General features: G+C 44.2%; 1 protein-coding gene and 1 non-coding gene across 2 annotated transcripts in view; both read left to right on the top strand.

Annotated features, from left to right (window-relative positions):
- Nucleotides 1–20,254, top strand: part of LOC117072204 (E3 ubiquitin-protein ligase RNF216-like) — a 65,318-nt gene that overhangs the window by 5,245 nt on the left and 39,819 nt on the right. Inside the window, exon 2 of the mRNA XM_033192119.1 lies at nucleotides 13,892–14,027. Within this exon, the coding sequence (XP_033048010.1) occupies nucleotides 13,961–14,027 (67 nt within the window). The 5' untranslated portion in view covers nucleotides 13,892–13,960. The remainder of the gene's footprint in view (nucleotides 1–13,891; nucleotides 14,028–20,254) is intronic.
- On the top strand, nucleotides 6,142–6,215 carry TRNAT-AGU. The gene has a single exon. It is a non-coding gene; the product is annotated as a tRNA-Thr (tRNA).

The following is a 20,254-nucleotide window of genomic DNA, read 5'->3' as shown; positions in this document are numbered from 1 at the left end:
GTCAGCTCTCCGTGCCCACAGCTTTCACATCTGGATATGGGGATCTGACAGTAAACTTTTTCTGTATTGATTTAATATTGATTATATTAGTACCGACTTAGGATGGATATCCAAAGAACGGTTAGGATGAGCAAGTGGTATTTGAATGAAAAACAATCGTTTATAGACATTTTTAAAAACATGCTAGGAAGAGGTATTGTGGAGGCCTGGTATGATATGGGCATGTCATCTTCCCGCCTGTGACTAGCTCTGCTTTGCCCACTTTTTCTTTTCTTTCTTTTTTTTTTTTTTGAGGCGGAGTCTCGCTCTGTCGCCCAGGCTGGAGTGCAGTGGCCGGATCTCAGCTCACTGCAAGCTCCGCCTCCCGGGTTTACGCCATTCTCCTGCCTCAGCCTCCCAGTAGCTGGGACTACAGGCGCCCGCCACCTTGCCGGCTAGTTTTTGTATTTTTAGTAGAGACGGGGTTTCACCGTGTTAGCCAGGAGGGTCTCGATCTCCTGACCTCATGATCCGCCCGTCTCGGCCTCCCAAAGTGCTGGGATTACAGGCTTGAGCCACCGCGCCCGGCCTTTTCTTTCTTTTTTGAGACGGAGTCTCTTTCTGTCACCCAGGCTGGAGTGCAGTGACACAATCTAGGCTCACTGCAACCTCTGCATCCTGGATTCAAGCAATTCTCCTGCCTCAGCCTCCTGAGTAGCTGGGACTACAGGCGCCTGCAACCACGCCTGACTGGTTTTTGTATTTTTAGTAAAGACGGGGTTTCATCATGTTGGCCAGGCTGGTCTCGAACTCCTGACCTCAAATAATCCATCCACCTCGGCCTCCCAAAGTTTTGGGATTACAGGTGTGAGCCACCGTGCCTGGCCTGCTTTGCCCACTTTTTGCTGGAAAGTCAAAGGGATTAACTCATTAAATTTGAAAGTCTTTAATGATCCCCAAATCTGTTGCAGAAGTGGCAGGCATATTTACAGAAAGTATTCTGGAGAGCCAGGGGCACTACAGAGCCCCAGGATCATGCAGTAGTAGTTTAGGAGCATATACATAAGGAAAAATGGAGAAGCAACCTGAATAGAACAAGGAGAAGAAAATGATTTGTAGAAGACAGACTTAAGCATTCTGGTCACGAGGCAGTGAAGGTGAGATTTTGAAAACCAGAAAATTGGGTGAGAGAACCATGAGTGATTCTCTTTTCTTCTTGACTTCCCTTGTTTCCCATATTATCTGTAATAGGCAATACTTGATAACTGAAGAAAATCCTAATTGTTGTTGCCTTGGCCATGTTTCCTGACTCTGGTTCTATAGCCATGATGAATAACAGCTCCAGTCTTTGACAGAGGAAGAAGTTTTTGGAGCCACTCATTCAACAACTGTGCTAGGCATTAAAAATACAACTATAAATAAGAAAAGAGGCCAGGCACGGTGGCTTTTGCCTGTAATCTCACCACTTTGGTGAGTATCGGAGAGGGTGGATCACCTGAGGTCGGGAGTTCAAGACCAGCATAAGATGGTGAAATGCCATCTCTACTAAAAATACAAAATTACCTGGGCATGGTGGCAACATGCCTGTAATCCCAGCTATTTGGGAGGCTGAGACAGGAGAATTGCTTGAACCCTAGAGGCGGAAGTTGCAGTGAACTGAGATTGTACCATTGCCCTCCAGCCTGTGCAACAGGCTGAGTTTTTTTTTTTTTTTTTTTTGAACACTATTTTCAAGCCAAATGTCTTTTTTTTTTTTTTTTTTTGACAGAGTCTTGCTTTGTCACCCAAGCTGGAGTGCAGTGGCAGGATCTCAGCTCACTGAAACCTCCATTTCCCGGGTTCAAGCAAGTCTCCTGCCTCAGCCTCCCTGAGTAGCTGGGACAATGCATGCATGCCACCATGCTGGTTAATTTTTGTATTTTTAGTAGAGAAGTTTTTTTTGAAACTTTGTCTCAAAAAAAAAAAGTAACTTGGAATGGGAAAATAAAGATTTTTTTTCCTCTTGAACTGTATTTTATTAATAAACACTGCATTTCCTGTGTACTTGTGACTATGGTGCTTCTTTTTTGATGGCATTGACCATATACAAAGTGGCTTCTCTTATTTTTCAACATAGCCTTATAATGTAAGAATAAATATTGCCATTTTTCTGTTTCTCAGGTAGCAGTTAATAAAAATAGCATAATGTAACACTTAGTATATGTCAGGCATTGTGCTAAAACTTTATGTAATTCAACTGATACAGTTTTTTAAAAGTTTTTATTTATTTATATTTATTTATTTATGTATTTATTTATTGAGACGGAGTCTCGCTCTGTCGCCCAGGCTGTAGTGCAGTGGCGCAATCTTGGCTCACTGCAAGCTCTGTCTCCCGGGTTCATGCCATTCTCCTGCCTCAGCCTCCCGGGTAGCTGAGGCTACAGTCGCCTGCTACCACACCCGGCTAATTTTCTGTGTGTGTATGTTTTTAGTAGAGACGGGGTTTCACCGTGTTAACCAGAATGGTCTCGATTTCCTGACCTCGTGATCTGCCTACCTCGGCCCCCAAAGTGCTGGGGTTATAGGCGTGAGCCACCGCGCCGGCCAAAAGTTTTTATTTTTTTAAATTAATGAATTTTTTTGGAGGTAGGTTCTCCCCCCTGTCGCCTATGCTGGAGTGCAGTGGTGCTGTCATAACTCACTTGCAGCCTTGAACTCCTGGACTCAAAGGATCCTCTTGCCTCAGCTTCCACAGTCAAGCTGGGACTTGGGCACATGCCTCTCTACCTACCCGCAACTAATTTTAAAACAACTGCATTCTCATTTTACAAATGAGGAGATTGGCCCAGGAGATTGAACAATTTATTTGGAGCCACTGATTGACTAAATGGTGAAACCAAGATTTAAACATAAGGCAGTATGATCCGAAGCCCAGATGAAGAGACTGAGTGTCAGAGAGTTACATGACCTGATACAGAGACTTGGATTTAGTCAAGAGAAGAAATTCCATCATCAGACTTATTTTCTTCTCACAAGTTGGGGCCACTGGTGTGCCACTCATGAGGACTTTTTTTTTTTTTTTTTTGAGACGGAGTCTCGCTCTGTCGCCCAGGCTAGAGTGCAGTGGCCAGATCTCAGCTCACTGCAAGCTCCGCCTCCCGGGTTCACGCCATTCTGCCTCAGCCTCCCGAGTAGCTGGGACTACAGGCCCCCGCCACCTTGCCCGGCTAGTTTTTTGTATTTTTTAGTAGAGACGGGGTTTCACCGTGTTAGCCAGGATGGTGTCAATCTCCTGACCTTGTGATGCACCCGTCTCGGCCTCCCAAAGTGCTGGGATTACAGGCTTGAGCCACCACGCCCGGCCTCGTGAGGACTTTTTTAAACCGTTACTAGTAATCTGCTTTTAACAAGCCTGACATTTCAACTAAATTAGCTGTAAAACGACCCACATCTCCCTTTGATTTCCAGTGTAAAATTGAAGGAAGCCAGTTGTGGCCAAAAGAAAGATAAGAAATTTGGCTTGAGGCCAGGCGCAGTGACTCACGCCTGTTATCCCAGGACTTTGGGAGGCCAAGGCAGGCAGATCACCTGAAGTCAAGAGTTCAAGATCAGCCTGGGCAACATGGCGAAACCACTTCTCTACTAAAAATACAAAAATTAACCAGCATGGTGGCACGCATGTGTCGTCCCAGCTACTCAGGGAGGCTGAGGCAGGGGACTTGCTTGAACCTGGGAAATGGAGGTTTCAGTGAGCTGAGATCCTGCCACTGCACTCCAGCTTGGGTGACAAAGCAAGACTGTGTCTCAAAAAAAAAAAAAAAAAGGACATTTGGCTTGAAAATAGTGTTCAGAATACTTTTTAAACATCTGACTGGTCACGGTGGCTCATGCCTGTAATCCCAGCACTTTGGGAGGCCAAGGCTGGCAAATCACGAGGTCAGGAGTTTGAGACCAGCCTGGCCAACATGGAGAAATGCCATCTCTACTAAAAATACAAAAAACTAGCTGGTGTGGTGGTGGGCACCTGTAATCCCAGCTACTCTGGAGGCTGAGGCAGGAGAGTCGCTTGAACCCAGGAGGCAGAGGTTGCAGTGAACTGAGATTGCGCCACTGCACTCCAGCCCAGGTGACAGTGGGAGACTCCGTCTCAAAAAAAAAATCTTATTTGGGGAAAAAAAGAACTTAAATTAGATGCAGTTTAAATTTGATACCAGAGCCATTCTTTTAAATATCATGCTACTTATAAATATCATCAGTATCATTTCAAATGAGAGACCTAGACTTAGGCTGGTATATGTCAGTTTTAAAAATGGGAATACCTGGGGCCAGGCACGGTGGCTCATGCCTGTAATCCCAGCACTTTGGAAGGCTGAGGCGGGATCACCAGAGGTCAGGAGTTCGAGACTAGCCTGGCCAACATGGTGAAACAGTGTGTCTACTAAAAAGTACAAACTTTAGCCGGGCATGGTGGCATATGCCTGTAATCCCAGCTACTCTGGAGGGTGAGGCAGGAGAATCGCTTGAACCCTGGATGCAGAGGTTGCAGTGAGCCAAGATCATGCCATTGCACTCTAGCCTGGACGACAAGAGCGAAACTGTCTCAAAAAGAAAAAAGGAATACCTTTGTTCAGTTATAAATGCCAGAAAGTTCTGTTGTAAAACTTTGCTGACCTGGTTTTGGTATCTGTCTATTTTGATGGTATCTATAACTTCACATTCCATAAGTTAAGAAAATACTGATGGGAGGCCGAGACGGGCGGATCGCGAAGTCAGGAGATCGAGACCATCCTGGCTAACACGGTGAAACCCTGTCTCTACTAAAAACTACAAAAAAAAAAAAACTAGCCGGGCGAGGTGGCAGCGCCTGTAGTCCCAGCTACCTGGGAGGCTGAGGCAGGAGAATGGCGTGAACCCGGGAGGCGGAGCTTGCAGTGAGCTGAGATCCGGCCACAGCACTCCAGCCTGGGTGACAGAGCGAGACTCCGTCTCAAAAAAAAAAAAAAAAAGGCCGGGCGCGGTGGCTCAAGCCTGTAATCCCAGCACTTTGGGAGGCCGAGATGGGCGGATCACGAGGTCAGGAGATCGAGACCATCCTGGCTAACACAGTGAAACCCCGTCTCTACTAAAAACTACAAAACACTAGCCGGGCGAGGTGGCGGGCGCCTGTAGTCCCAGCTACTCGGGAGGCTGAGGCGAGAGAATAGCGTAAACCCGGGAGGCGGAGCTTGCAGTGAGCTGAGATCCGGCCACTGCACTCCAGCCTGGGCGACAGAGCGAGACTCCGTCTCAAAAAAAAAAAAAAAAGAAAATACTGATATTATTTGACTATTAATTCTTAGTAGACATTTAATGAGAAGCCCCGATCTGGAGCTTACTGCCTCTGAGGCACGGTGCTTTCTCCTAGGAAGGCAAAGAAAGTTGAGATTTTCTCAGAGAGGAAGAAGAGGATTGAATTGCTTAAACCTGGGAGATGGAAGTTGCAGTGAGCTGAGATCGCACCACTGCACTCCAGCCTCGGTGACAGAGCAAGAAGCACATTTAAATCTTGTGTTTACAGTAATTTGGTGTTTGTGGAGATTCTTTCTCGTCTAGTTTTTTTGTAACTGTTGTCCATGGAATGTGACAATTTGAGGCGATGCAAAGACTATTCTGCTGTTACTACTGCTGTCTTCCCAGAATTTCCTTGTGGTTTTGTTTTATTTTATTTTATTTTTTTGAGGCAGAGTTTCACTCTTGTTGCCTAGGCTGGATGGAGTGCAGTGGCTTCATCTCAGCTCACTGCAACCTCCATCTCCTCAGTTCAAGCGATTCTCCTACCTCAGCCTCCCGAGTAGCTGCGATTACAAGCGTGCGCCACCACACTCAGCTAATTTTTGTGTTTTTAGTAGAGACTGTTTCACCGGGTTGCCCGGGCTGGTCTCAAACTCCTGAGCTCAGGTGATCCACACGCCTCGGCCTCCCAAAGTGCTGGGATTACAGGCATGAGCCACTGGGCCTGGCCTTTTGTTTTGTTTTGTTTTCCCCTAATAGAGACAAGATCTCACTGTATTTCCCAGGCTGGTCTTAAACTCCTGGGCTCAAGTGATCCTCCTGCTTCAGCCTCCCAAAGTGCTAGGATTACAGACATGAGCTACCACACCTGGTAATGTTTGTTTTTTTTTTTTTAAAATCAAAGTCTGCCCTGGCGCTGTGGCTTAGCTGGTTAAAGCGCCTGTCTAGTAAACAGGAGATCCTGGGTTCGAATCCCAGCGGTGCCTGAGGTGGTGGGGGGTGATATATTATTGGCCGGGCGCGGTGGCTCAAACCTGTAATCCCAGCACTTTGGGAGGCCGAGACGGGCGGATCACGAGGTCAGGAGATCGAGACCATCCTGGCTAACACGGTGAAACCCCGTCTCTACTAAAAATACAAAAAATTAGCCGGGCGAGGTGGCAGGCGCCTGTAGTCCCAGCTACTCGGGAGGCTGAGGCAGGAGAATGGCGTAAACCCGGGAGGCGGAGCTTGTAGTGAGCTGAGATCCGGCCACTGCACTCCAGTCCGGGCGACAGAGCGAGACTCCACCTCAAAAAAAAAAAAAAAAAAAAACGGTGGCTCAAGCCTGTAATCCCAGCACTTTGGGAGGCCGAGACGGGCGGATCACGAGGTCAGGAGATCGAGACCATCCTGGCTAACACGGTGAAACCCCGTCTCTACTAAAAAAATACAAAAAACTAGCCGGGCGCGGTGGCGGGCGCCTGTAGTCCCAGCTACTCGGGAGGCTGAGGCAGGAGAATGGCGTGAACCCGGAGGCGGAGCTTGCAGTGAGCTGAGATCCGGCCACTGCACTCCAGCCTGGGCGACAGAGCGAGACTCCGTCTCAAAAAAAAAAAAAAAAAAAAGTCTGGACATTATGAATGAAAAAACTGGAGGTTCCAAATGATACTCCTCCATTGTGGTTTAAGTTTTTTAGGTGTGCATATTAGAGTACCGGCAGATCATCTTGATCCTGTCATGGTTTGGTCTGTATTAAGTCTGTTTTCATTTTGCTCTTAACCTTTAAGATTTGCTTTCCTAGGATCTCAGATGAAAGCTCAGGGTTTACCAGCACTCCTCTACTTTAGTTGGGTTTGACCTTTAATCTCTCTCAACAGGCTGGGAGTGGTGGCTTATGCCTGTAATCCCAGTACTTTGGGAGGCCAAAGCAGGTGCATCACCTGAGGTCAGGAGTTCGAGACCAGCCTGGCCAACATAACAAAATCCCCTCTGTACTGAAAATACAAAAATTAGCTGGGCATGGTGGTGCGTGCCTGTAGTCCCTGCTACTTGGGAGGCTGAAGCAGGAAAATGGCTTGAACCCAGGAGGCGGAGGTTGCAGTGAGCCAAGATTGCACCATTACTGCAGCCTGGATGGCAGAGCAAAACTCCATCTCAAAAAAAAAATCCCTCTCAACAATACATGTTTGCTGAGGTCTCTGCTCAGCACTTTAGCTTTTCTGCTATTGGATTTTGGGGAGTCTAGTCCTGCATGTATGTAGCATAGGTCAGCAACTTGGTGGGGGGGGGGGTGAGGAGGTTATTATTCTGGATTTTGGAGATTTATTTCTCAGTGGATTCTTCCTTGCTAGAATTTCGTCCCTTAAGTCTCAGCTACTTTGGCAGCCCCAAACTCTGACCTTCAACTCCTCAGCCCATTGAAATTGCTGCTTCTGCCTCAGGTCCATTTTTTCACACTTAAGATTTGGGAAGTGCCTTCAGGAGACAAAAAATGCAGGATAAATGTGTCCTGTCCTAATGTGCTTCTCATTTTTCACAGATCAGAGCCCCTGAAATCCTGCCAGCCGGTTTTTCTCCGTTGCCTTCAAAGATGTGTTTTATATATTTGGTCTTTTTATAGTGGATTTGTAAGAAGAGGCAAAGAGTTCGTCCACTACAGGCTATTAATACTTTGTCATGACCAGAACCAAAGTCTCTGTAAAGTAAGGTGAATAATCATGCCAGGATTATTGGGATGTTGTTAGGATTAGATGTGTTATGCATGTAAAGGGATAAGAAAAATGGCTTATACATAGCAGCATCCTCATTTTGGCTTGTAATTTTATTCTCTCTGTTAGCTTCTGAAACAAGACCCAAGGACATTATCGTTGTACAACTATCTGGTGAATATCAGTCTCTAAACATACAGACTAAACATACATATGCACCCTCTGTAGTTGTATAGCATTTTAATTTCAGCTTTTAAACATTTTTAAAAAGTTGTGCCACAGACGTTCGTTTCCTGAAATTAAGACCCTGTTTCATTATTTTCTGTGCTATATGTGTTGTTTCTGTAATTCCACCTGTATTAGGCAACTCAAGCCGACTGATACCATAAACTAACAAAATAGCATCGACTGGGTGACATTTAAAACAAATTTATTTTCTCACAGTTCTGGAATTTGGAAGTCTGAGAATAGAGTTTCAGCATTGTTGGATTCTGGTTATTTCTCTTCCTGGATCTCAGACAACTGCTTTCTCCCTGTGTTCTCACATGATGGAGAGAAAAAGCAAGCTCTCTGTTATCTCTTCTTCTCAGTGTGCCCAGCCATCATGAGGGCCCCACCTCCACGACTTCATCTAATTCTAATCACCTCCCACAGACTCCATCTCCAAATACCATTATATTGGAGGTCAGAGCTTCAATATAGGAATTTGGAGGCCAGGCGTGACACAGTTTAGAGCACCACTCATTTCTCTAGACTCAAGGGTTTGTGTTTTTTTTTTTTTTTTTGAGACGGAGTCTCGCTCTGTCACCCAAGCCGGAGTGCACTGGCCAGATCTCAGCTCACTGCAAGCTCCGCCTCCCGGGTTCACGCCATTCTCCTGCCTCAGCCTCCCGAGTAGCTGGGACTACAGGCGCCCGCCACCTCGCCCAGCTAGTTTTTTGTATTTTTTAGTAGAGACAGGCTTTCACCATGTTAGCCAGGATGGTCTCGATCTCCTGACCTTGTGATCCGCCCGCCTCGGCCTCCCAAAGTGCTGGGATTACAGGCTTGAGCCACCGCGCCCAGCCGACTCAAGGGTTTTTTGTTTGTTTGTTTTTTAGTTTTTTGAGACATGTCTCTGTTACCCAGACTGGAATGCAGTGGCATACTCATGGCTCACTGCAACATCAAACTCCTGGGTTCAGGAGATCCTCCTGCTTCAGACTCCTGAGTAGCTAGAACTATAGGTACATGCCACCTATAGTGACAGGGTCTAACTATAGAGACAGGGTCTAGCTATATTGCCCAGGCTGGTCTTGAACCCCTAGCGTCAAGTGATTCTCCCACCTTGGTATACCAAGGATTGGTTTCCTGGATTACAAGTGTGAGCCATTGTGTCCAGCCAGGATTCATGTTTCTATTTCTTGGTTTTTTTTTTTTTTTTTTTTTTTGAGACAGAGTCTCGTTCTGTCACCCAGGCTGGAGTGTAGTGGTGCGATCTCGGCTCACTGCAACCTCTGTCTCCCAGGTTCAAGCAATTCTCCTGCCTCAGCCTCCCGAGTAGCTGGGGTTACGTGTGCATACCACCACACCCAGCTAATTTTTTTTTTTTTTTTGTATTTTAGTAGAGACAGGGTTTCACTTGTGTTGCCCAGACTGGTGGCAAACTCCTGAGCCCAGGCAGTCTGCCCGCCTCGGCCTCCCGAAGTACTGGGATTACAGATGTGAGCCACCATGCCGGCCCCACATTTCTTTTTCATGCTTTTTGTTTGTTTCAGAGGCAGGATCTTGCTCTCACCCTGGCTGGAGTGCAGTGGCATGATGGTGGCACACTGCAGTGTTGAACTCCTGGGTTCAAGCCATCCTCCTGCCTCATCTTCCTGAGTAGCTGGTACTACGGGTGTGCACCACCACGCCTTTTTTTTTCGAGATGGAGTTTCACTCTGTTGCCTAGGCTGGAGTGCAGTGGCACGATCTCAGCTCACTGCAACCTCCCCCTGCCAAACTCAAGCAGTTCTCCTACCTCAGCCTCCCAAGTAGCTGGGATTACAGGTTCCCACCTGCTACCACACCCAGTTAATTTTTGTATTTTTAGTATAGATAGTCGTCACTATGTTGCCCAGGCTGGTCTCAAATTCCTGACCTTAAGCCATCCACTGGCCTTGACCTCCCAAAGTCCTGGGATTACAGGTATGAGCCACCATGCCGGCCTTGAAGTTCATTTTTTTAATAGCTCTTTGAGTATCTGTGGGAGGTAAACTCTCTTAGTCTTTGAATGTGTAAAAATTGTTTTATCCCATCCTTACTTTTTTTTTTTTTTTTTTTTTTTTAAAGAGAGTCTTGCTCTGTTTCCTAGACTGGAGTGTACTGGGTTGGTCATAGCTCACTGTAACCTTGGAACTCATGGACTCAAGCAATCCTCTAGCCTCAGCCTCCCGAGTAAGTGGGACCACAGATGCGTGTGCCACCATGCCCAACTAATTTTTTTCAGTTATTTGTAGAGATGGGGTCTCACCAAGTTTGCTCAGGCTGGTCTCAAATTTCTGGCCTCCAGCAATTGTCCCGCTTTAGGTTCCCAAAGTGGTGAGATTATAGGCATGAACCACTGTAGCCAGCCCCTGCCCTTACTCTTGAAAAATAAGGGATCACAGAATTTGAAGTTTACAGTTATTTTTTCTCTACTACTTAAAGATCATATTTTATTACTTCGGTGTTAATTGCTTCTTATGAAGAGTCTTTTTTTTTTTTTTTTTTTTCTTTAAGGAGACAGTGTCTTGCTCTATTGCCTAGGCTGGAGTACAGTGGCATGATCTTGGCCTACTGCAACCTCGGCCTCCAGGGTTCAGGTGATTCTCTCACCTCAACCTCCTGAATAGCTGGGATTACAGGTGCATGCCACCACACCAAGCTGATTTTTGTATTTTTAGTAGAGACAGTGTTTTGCCATGCTGACCAGGCTGGTCTCGAACTCCTGACTTCAAGTGATCCGCCCTCCTCAGCCTCCCAAAGTGCTGGGATTACAGGTGTGAGCCACCACGCCCAGCCTGAAGAGTCTATTTTTATCCTTGTTTTATGTCTGGTAGTTTTTGCAATTTTAATGTTTTACCTTATGACATATTTATGTGTGGTTTTATTTTTACTGCTGTTCAGTAGACAGTATAGTTTCACCACACCCTTGCTTGAATGGATACTTACCTGTTTTGTTTTGTTTTATTTTTTAATAAATTTATTCTTTTGAGACAGTTTTGCTCTTGTCTCCCAACCTGGAGTTCAATGGCGCGATCTCAGCTAATTGCAACCTCTGCTTCCCAGGTTGAAGCAATTCTGCCTCAGCCTCCTAAGTAGCTGGGATTACAGGCGCCTGCCACCATGCCTAGCTAATTTTTCGTATTTTTAGTAGAGGCAGGGTTTCGCCATGTTGGCCAGGCTGGTCTCAACTCCTGACCTCGAGTGGCCCGCCTGCCTTGGCCTCCCAAAGTGCTGAGATTACAGGCATGAGCCATTGCACCCAGCCATCTGTTTTATTTGTTAAAATCTTTATTGATACAGGCTGGACTTGGTGGTTCACAGCTGTAATCCCAGCACTTTGGGAAGCCAAGGCAGAAGGAATGCTTGAGACCAGGATATCCAGACCAGCCTGGGCAACATAGTGAGACCCTGTCTCTACAAAAATTTTTTAAAAATTTAGCTAGGCGGCCGGGCGCGGTGGCTCAAGCCTGTAATCCCAGCACTTTGGGAGGCCGAGACGGGCGGATCACGAGGTCAGGAGATCGAGACCATCCTGGCTAATACGGTGAAACCCCGTCTCTACTAAAAATACAAAAACTAGCCGGCGAGGTGGCAGGCGCCTGTAGTCCCAGCTACTTGGGAGGCTGAGGCAGGAGAATGGCGGAAACCCAGGAGGCGGAGCTTGCAGTGAGCTGAGATCTGGCCACTGCACTCCAGTCCGGGCGACAGAGCGAGACTCCGCCTCAAAAAAAAAAAAAAAAAAAATTTAGCTAGGCATGGTGGTACATGCCTGTAGTCCCAGCTACTCTGAGGCTGAGGCAGGAGGATTGCTTGAGCCCACGGGTTCAAGGCTGCAGTGAGCCATGATCGTACAGCTGCTCTCCAGCGGGGATGACAGAGAGAGACTCTGGCTCAAAAAAAAAAAGACTACAACCTCTGCCTACTGGGTTCAAGCTATTCTCCTGCCTCAGCCTTCCAAATTGCTGGGATTACAGGTGCCTGCCACCACGTCTGGCAAATTTTTATATTTTTAGTAGAAATGGGGTTTCACCACATTGGCAGGGCTGGTCTCGAACTCCTGACCTCAAGTGATCCGTCTTCCTCAGCCTCTCAAAGTGCTGGGATTACAGGTGTGAGCCACTGCTCCCAGCCCTCAAAGAAATCTTTATTGATATATAATTAAATTCTCTTCATTTTAGTATACAGTTCAGTGAGTTTTGACATGCATATACCCAGGTGACTACCACCACAGTCAATATATAGAGCATGACAGCCTGGAAAGGTTCCCTCATGTCACTTAACAGTTAATCTACCCAATCCCTCGTTGGTACCCACCTTTTCTCCTTCCGTAATAGACATAGTTTTTTTAATTTATTTTTTTGTCCCCATTATTCTCATATGAATCCATTTCCCAAATATTTCTGTTTCCTATCCCCAGAGTTCAATAGTTCTGCAGCTTTAGCCCCATCACTAGCTTCTGTGTTTCTGTTCCATCGCTGGTCCTTGGCTTTAACACCATGATACCTCTTTTTAAAGGAAGAGAGGGATGGATTTCAAAAATACAAGTCTACTACTCACGTCTGCTACCCAGATTTAACATATGTTCATGTTTTGCCTTGTTTGCTTTAAATATCTTCAAACGAAAGAAAAAAAATGTTATATGTAACTCAAGTTCAAGTTCCTTTTCATTCTCCCTTACTCAGAAATAGTCACTGTCCTGAAGTTGCTGAGGTCATTGTTATGCATATTGTAATTGTAATTTTTTTTTTTTTTTTTTGAGACAGTCTCTCTGTCGCACAGGCTGGAGTGCAGTGGCATGATCTTGGCTCACTGCAACCTCTGCCTCCCGGGTTCTTGTGATTTTTCTGCCTTAACTTCCCGACTAGCTGGGATATCAGGCACCCGTCACCACACCCTGGTAATTTTTGTATTTTTATTATTTATTATTTATTTTTTTAATTTTTAGTAGAGACAGGGTTTCACCTTGTTGGCCAGGATGGTCTCAATCTCCAGACCTCGTGATCCCCCCACCTCGGCCTCCCAAAGTGCTGGGATTACAGGTGTGAGCCACTGCACCCGGCCATGTGTGCGTATGTGTGGGGTGTTTTTTTTTTTTTTTTTCCAGATGGAGTCTCACTCTGTTGCCCAGGCTGGAGTGCAGTGGCGCAATCTCAGCTCACTGCAAGCTCCACCTCATGGGTTCATGCCATTCTCCTGCCTCAGCCTCCCGAGTAGCTGGGACTACAGATGCCTGCCACCACGCCCGGCTAATTTTTGTATTTTTTGTAGAGATGGGTTTTCACCATGTTGGTCAGGCTGGTCTCGAACTCCTGACCTCATGACCTTCCCGCCTCGGCCTCCCAAAGTTCTGGGATTACAGGCATGAGCCATTGCATCTGGCTGAAACATAATTCATTTTCTGATTTGCCTTTCCCTGCTTGTTAGTGAGGTTGAGCATCTTCTGTGTTTTCTTTTTTGTGAATTGCCTATTAATACCCTTAACTCATTTCTTTGTTAACATATTTGTATCAAGATGTGAATTCTCTGTCTGTACTTTGTCTCTTTAATATGTGTATTTTAAAAATATGTTTTGATGCCATACGTTTTGAGTTTTTGTGGGTTTTTTTTTTTTTTTGACCTACTTCCTTGGATATGTTTTCTTAAGGAATGTTTTCAGCATAAGCTTCAGATGTTCCCTGACCAGATACATGGCAAGAATTTTGATACTTCCTCTTTCTTACTGTTCCTCTTTGCTTCCTTTTCAGACCTTTTGAAACAGATGATCACCATGTTTAGATATTAGCAGTCCCGTATGTGCATGTCTGCGTTTGAAAATGGCAGAGGGAAACAGCAATGAAGAGGTGATTCACTTGAACAACTTTCACTGCCATCGGGGACAAGGTAAGTTGTTTGCTCTCACTTTATCCCTTTCCCTGTGGCTTTTTCTTTTAGTATCACAGCTCTGTCTTTTGAAATGATCCTGTTTTGTACCATTTAGAATCCAGGGACATTTCATTTTTAGATGTAAAAAGACTAGACTAGAATTAGATAATGATATTGCTGGCATGAATGAAGTGTAAGACTCATTCATTACAACAAGATTCATAAGCTATTAATTTGCTGGCAAGACACTGTTAATGTGCAGTCATTGAGTCTTAAGAGAGAGTGTCAGCATCAGTTTTTGAAGGCATGGTGATTATAAAGGAGTGCTCCACTAGGCCTTTATGACCTGAAATACTGCAGGTGATGCTGAACCTGTCTTGTCCTCCCGTGATCCTTAATTTCTTTTTTGCCAGAAGATTCTGGCTTAGCCTTGAGGGGAATTTTGGAACATGTATTTTTTTGTTCTACAGTTTTGTTTTGTTTTCTTTTTTTGAGGCGGAATTTCGCTCGTTACACAGGCTGAAGTGCAATGGCGTAATCTTGGCTCATCACAACCTCTGCCTCCTGGGTTCAAGCAATTCTACTGCCTCAGCCTCCCGAGTAGCTGGAATTACATGCATGTGCCACTACGCCCTACTAATTTTGTATTTTTAGTACAGATGGGGTTTCTCCATATTGGTCAGGCTGGTCTTGATTTCCCGACCTCAGGTGATCCGCCTGCCTCAGCCTCCCAAAGTGCTGGGATTACAGGCATGAATCACTGCGCCCGGCCTGTTCTACAGTTATTAAAGTTTTGGGGAATTTTATTGATTTTTAAAGGGAATAGTGCTTGCTATTCTATAACATTCTTAAATGTGTATGAAATTTCCTGTTAAGTTCGAATTCACATTTACACTTGGGCTAAAAGGAAAAAATTCATGCTGAGGTGTAGAACCCTGATGTTCATTTTTTGCAATTATAAATTCCATGGGAGAGGTTATACTGGTTTTGTTTTCTCTCATTGATAATATTTTGTGTTTACAAAGATGATTTTTCTAGTAGAGAGTAAATTACATTTGACTTTAGAAAAATGACTCCCCCAGGCCAGGCGTGGTGGCTCACACCTGTAATCCCAACACTTTGGGAGGCCAAGGCTGGTGGATCACGAGGTCAGGAGTTCAAGACCAGCCTGACCAACATGGTGAAACCCTGTCTCTACTAAAAAATACAAAAATTAGCTGGGCGTGGTGGTGCATGCCTGTAGTCCCAGCTACTTGGGAGGCTGAGGCAGGAGAATCGCTTGAACCTGGATGGTAGAGGTTGTAGTGAGCCGAGATTGCGCCACTGCACTCCAGCCTGAGCGACAGAGCAAAGATTCCGTCTCAAAAAAAAAGAAGAAGAAAAATGACTCCACCAAAACTTAAGTACAAATAGCCTACTGTTGATTGGAAGTCTTACTGATAACAAATAGTCAGCACATGTGTTATATATTGTATATTTTGTATACTATGTTCTTATAATAAAGTGAACTACAGAAAAGAAGTGTTATTAAGAAAATCATAAGGAAGAGAAAGAAAATATAGTTGCTATTCCTTAAGTGGAAGTGGACCATTCTGAAGGTCTTCATCTTTATCATCCTCACATTGAGTAGGCTGAAGAGGAGGAGGAAGAAGAGGGGTTGGTCCTTGTATTAGTTGGTTTTCCACTGGCTGTAAAGAAATGCCCAAGATGGGTAATATATAAAGAAAGAGAAGAGGTTTAATTGGTTCACAATTCTGTAGGCTGTATAGGAAACATAGTGGCCTCTGCTTCTGGGGAGATCTTAGGAAACTTATGACAGAAGGAGAAGGGGAAGCAGGCTTGTCTCACATGGCTGGAGCAGGAATAAGAGGGGTTGGGGAAGAGATGCCACACACTTTTAAACAACCAGATTTCACAAGAACTCACTGTTGCAACCAGAGGGGATGGTGCTAAATCATTTATGAAATACCACCCCCATGATCCTATCACCTCCCACCAGGCCCCATCTCCAACATGGGGGATTACGGTTGAATATGAAATTTGGACAGGGACACAGATCCAAACCATACTATTCTGCCCCAGCGCCTCCCAAATCTCTTGTCCTTCTCACGTTGCTAAATACAATTATGCCTTCCCAACAGTCCCCAGAGTCTTAACTCATTCCAGCATTAACTCAAAAGTTCAGTCTTATCTGAGACAAGTCTAATCCCTTCCACCTATGAGCCTGTAAAGTCAAAAACAAGTTAGTTATTCCCAAGATACAATTGGGGGTACATACATTGGGTATATGCTCCTGTTCCAAAAGGGAGAAATTGGCCAAAAGAAAGGCGCGAGAGGTCCCACACAAGTTCAGAACCCAGTAGGGCAGTCATTAAATCTTAAAGGTCCAAAATAATCTCCTTTGACTCCACATTTCACATTCAGGGCACACTGGTGCAAGGGATAGGCTCCTGAAAGCCTTGTGCAGTCCTGCTGTTTTAGGAGTAACACAAGTGGAAGAAAATCTGCAAATAAGTGGACCCACACTGTTCAAATCCATGTTGCTCAAGAGTTAACTGTGTATTTGGCTTTCAGAGCATTTAAAATTCAGCAAATTTTATTAGGTGAATAAGTCAAGAGTAATAAAATTGCTCAAGCTATGCAAATTATGAGTACAAAAGAAGGACTAATTTTTAGGATTTTATTAATAGTGTATTCTAACTTGGTAGTGATTGTAGCCATAATTTATTGGATTCAGGCAATTTTTAATCTTAGTTATAACTTGTATTTATGATCATTTCAAAATTTTCTGTACATGTATATCCAATTAATGTTGTAGTTGTTTTTTGTTTTTTAATTGGATCTTAAATATACTTGAACAGTTTCTTTAAGAACAACTAATTCCTTTTGGAAAATTACTGACTTTGGAGATGTATTTTGTTAGACGAGTATGTATACTCTGCACCCATCATGAGAACTTTTTTCAGGTGTATAGAGTTTTGTTTTTATTAGCTGCATTAATTTTTTTTTCTTTAATCAAGAGAGGGTCTCACAATGTTGCCTGGCAAGACTAGTCTTGAACTGCTGGGCTCAAGTGATCCAGTTGCCTCTGCCTCACAAAGTGCTAGGATTACAGGTGTGAACCACTGCTCCTGGCCAGCATTAATAATTTTTATTATGCATGAACCTCTGTAGTTTTTTTTTTAAAGTGTATAGTTCAGTGAGTTTTGACAAATGAATATACCACCTGAATTACGATATAGAACATTTTCTATCACTCCAAAAAGATTCCCTTGTGCCTCTTTGCAGTCAGTTCTTACCCCACTCCAGGCCTTAGAAAACCAATAATCTGCTTTTTTTCACTCTATAATTTCATATAAATGGAATTATACATACTGTATATATTCTTTGTACCTGAATTCTTTTGTGAAAGGTAATGTTTTGAGATTCATCCCTGTTGTCGCATATATCAGTAATTCATTCCTTTTTAATTGCTAAATAGTGTTTTTACCTACTCATCTATGATTCTATACCTAGTGGAAATAGGCTTAAAAATGAAGGTAAAATAAAGATTTAAAAAGATTTTGTCAGGAATGAAAAAAGGTACATCATGCAAATGGCCACACACACACCCCCCCCAAAAAAAAATGCTGATATATCTGTGTAATATCTGATAAAATTGATAGAAACTTCAGCCAGAAGCATTGATAGAGTTCATAATGATAAAAGTTTCAGTACACTGGGAAGATAAAATAGTGCTAATCCCTGTATACTTTGTAACATGATAGAAAAATATACAAAGATTGGCAAATCTAAAAACAGAATTGGACAAATCCACCATTATAGTGGGGATTTTTAAGACTTGTTTCAGTGACTGAAAGAGCAAGCACACACACACACTTGTATGAATATAGAAGATTGGAAGAATGCGGTCAAAAAATGTAATAAACATAGCTGGGATTCTGCACCCAGTGTAAGAAGAAATCACAATGAAAATTAGAAGATTATTTTGAATTACATGATAATGAAAATATAGCCTCTTATATTTATGAGATACATGTAATGCCATGTTTTGAAGAAAACTTGTGGCCTAAAACACATTAGACAAGAAGTAAAAAGCTCAGCCAGGCGCAGTGGCTCATGCTTGTAATCCCAGCACTTTGGAAGGCCAAAGTGGGAGGATAACTTGAGCCTAGGATTTTGAGACCGGCCTGGACAACATGATGAGATTCCTATCTCTACAAAAAATTAAATATAAAACAATTAGCTGGGTATGATGGTCTTGGGTTCACCAGGTCCCAGGTGCTTCGGATACCAAGATGGGAGGATCACTTGAACCCAGTAGGTCAAGGCTTCAGAGAACTGGGTTCATGCTATTGTACTCCAGCCTGGGCAACAGAGAGCGACCCTGTCGCAAAATAAAACAAAAAACAAAAACAAACCCAGCCTAGCCAACATGGGGAAACCCCATCTCTACTAAAAGTACAAAAATTAGCCGGGCATGATGTTGCAAGCCTGTAATCCCAGCTACTTGGGAGGCTGAGGCACGAGAATCGCTTGAACCCAGGAGGCAGAGGTTGCAGTGAGCCAGTATAACTAGGGCTCAGCAAATTTAAAGAGCTGAGTTAATATTTTAGCCTTGTGGGCCATGCGGTTTCTGTTGCAACTATTCGGCTATACCATTGTAGCATGAAAGCAACTGTGTTGGTCCACTTTCACACTGCTATGAAGAAATGCCTGAGACTGGGTAATTTATAAAGGAAAGAGGTTTAATTGACTCACAGTTCCACATTGCTGGGAAGGCCTCTGGAAAATTACTGTCATGGCAAAAGACAGAGAAGAAGCAGGCACCCTCTTAGGCAGGATAGAGTGAGTGCAAGCAGGGGAAATGCCAGTGCTTACAAAACCATCAGATACCTCAAGACTCACAATCATGGGAGCAGAATGGGGGAAACTGTCCCCATGATCCGATTACCTCCACCTGGTCCCTCTCTTGACACATGGGGATTATGGGATTACAATTCAAGATGATATTCTGGTTGGGGACACAGCCAAACCATGTCAGAATCTATAGACAGTATATAAATGAATGAGCATGGTTGTGTTCCCATAAGGACGTGAAGCAGCATACTATCCTACACTGCAGATGGGAGTGTAAATTGGTATAATTTGGAAAATTTGTTTAGTGTTAACTGCCAAACTGGAGCATATGCTTACCCAATGACTCAGCATTTCTACTCCTAGAATGTGTGCAACTAAAATGAGTACACCAAAGACTTGCACAAGAGTGTTCATAATAGCATTATCTATGATAGCCTAAACTGCCACGTACTCAAATGTCTATCAACAGAAGAAGGAGTAATTTATGTTGTATTCATATAGTGGATTATAGACAACAAAGAATTATAGCAGCGTGCAATATGGATGTATCTCAGACATTATTTACAGGAAAGCCAGACACAGAATATATACTCAAAAACATGCAAAACTTATCTGTGCAATTAGAAATCCTCCCTTTGGGGATGAAGGAGAGCAGAGATAGGGAGAAGCACAGGGAGGCTACTAATGTGCTATAAATATTTCGTGACCTTGTGGTGGTGATTATTCACAGATGTCCCTTTTGTGTTAATTCATAGAGCTGTACACTTGATTTGTAGACCGTGCTGTGTTTTTGTACTTTGAAAAGCTAATTGGAACCTTACATGTGGTATGTTGTGTGGTATCTTGTCAAACACTGGACTTTATTATAAGGTGATAGGTTCGTTCATTCCCTCCCTCCCTCCTTCCTTCCGTCCATCCTTCCCTCCCTCCTTCCTTCCTTCCTTCTTCCTTTCCTTTCCTCCCTTCCTCCCTTCCTCCGTTCCTCCCTTCTTCCTCCCTTCTTCCTTCCTTCCCCTCCTTTCCTTCCCTTCCCTTCCCTCCCCTTCCCTCCTTTCCTCCTCCTCTCCTCCTTCCTTTCCTTCAGTTCCCTCCCTCCCATCTTTCCTTCCTTTTTTTTTTTTTTTTTTTTTGCCTGAAACAGGGTCTTGCTCTAGCACCCAGGCTGGAGTACAGTGTCATGATCTTGGCTTACTGCAGCCTCCACCTCCCAGGTTTAAGCGATTCTCCTGCCTCAGTCTCCCAGGTGGCTGGAATTACAGTTGCATGCCACCACACCGGGCTAATTTTTGTATTTATAGTAGAGATGGGGTTTCACCATGTTGGCCAGGCTGGTCTCGAACTCCTGACCTCAAGTGATCTGCCTGTCTAGGCCTCCTAAAGTTCTG

The sequence above is a fragment of the Trachypithecus francoisi genome, unplaced genomic scaffold (assembly GCF_009764315.1).
Source record: "Trachypithecus francoisi isolate TF-2019V2 unplaced genomic scaffold, Tfra_2.0 Lachesis_group4, whole genome shotgun sequence".
NCBI lineage: Eukaryota > Metazoa > Chordata > Mammalia > Primates > Cercopithecidae > Trachypithecus > Trachypithecus francoisi.
The sequence above is the reverse complement of the archived record's forward strand: the minus strand, read 5'-3'. Positions and strand labels throughout refer to the sequence as shown.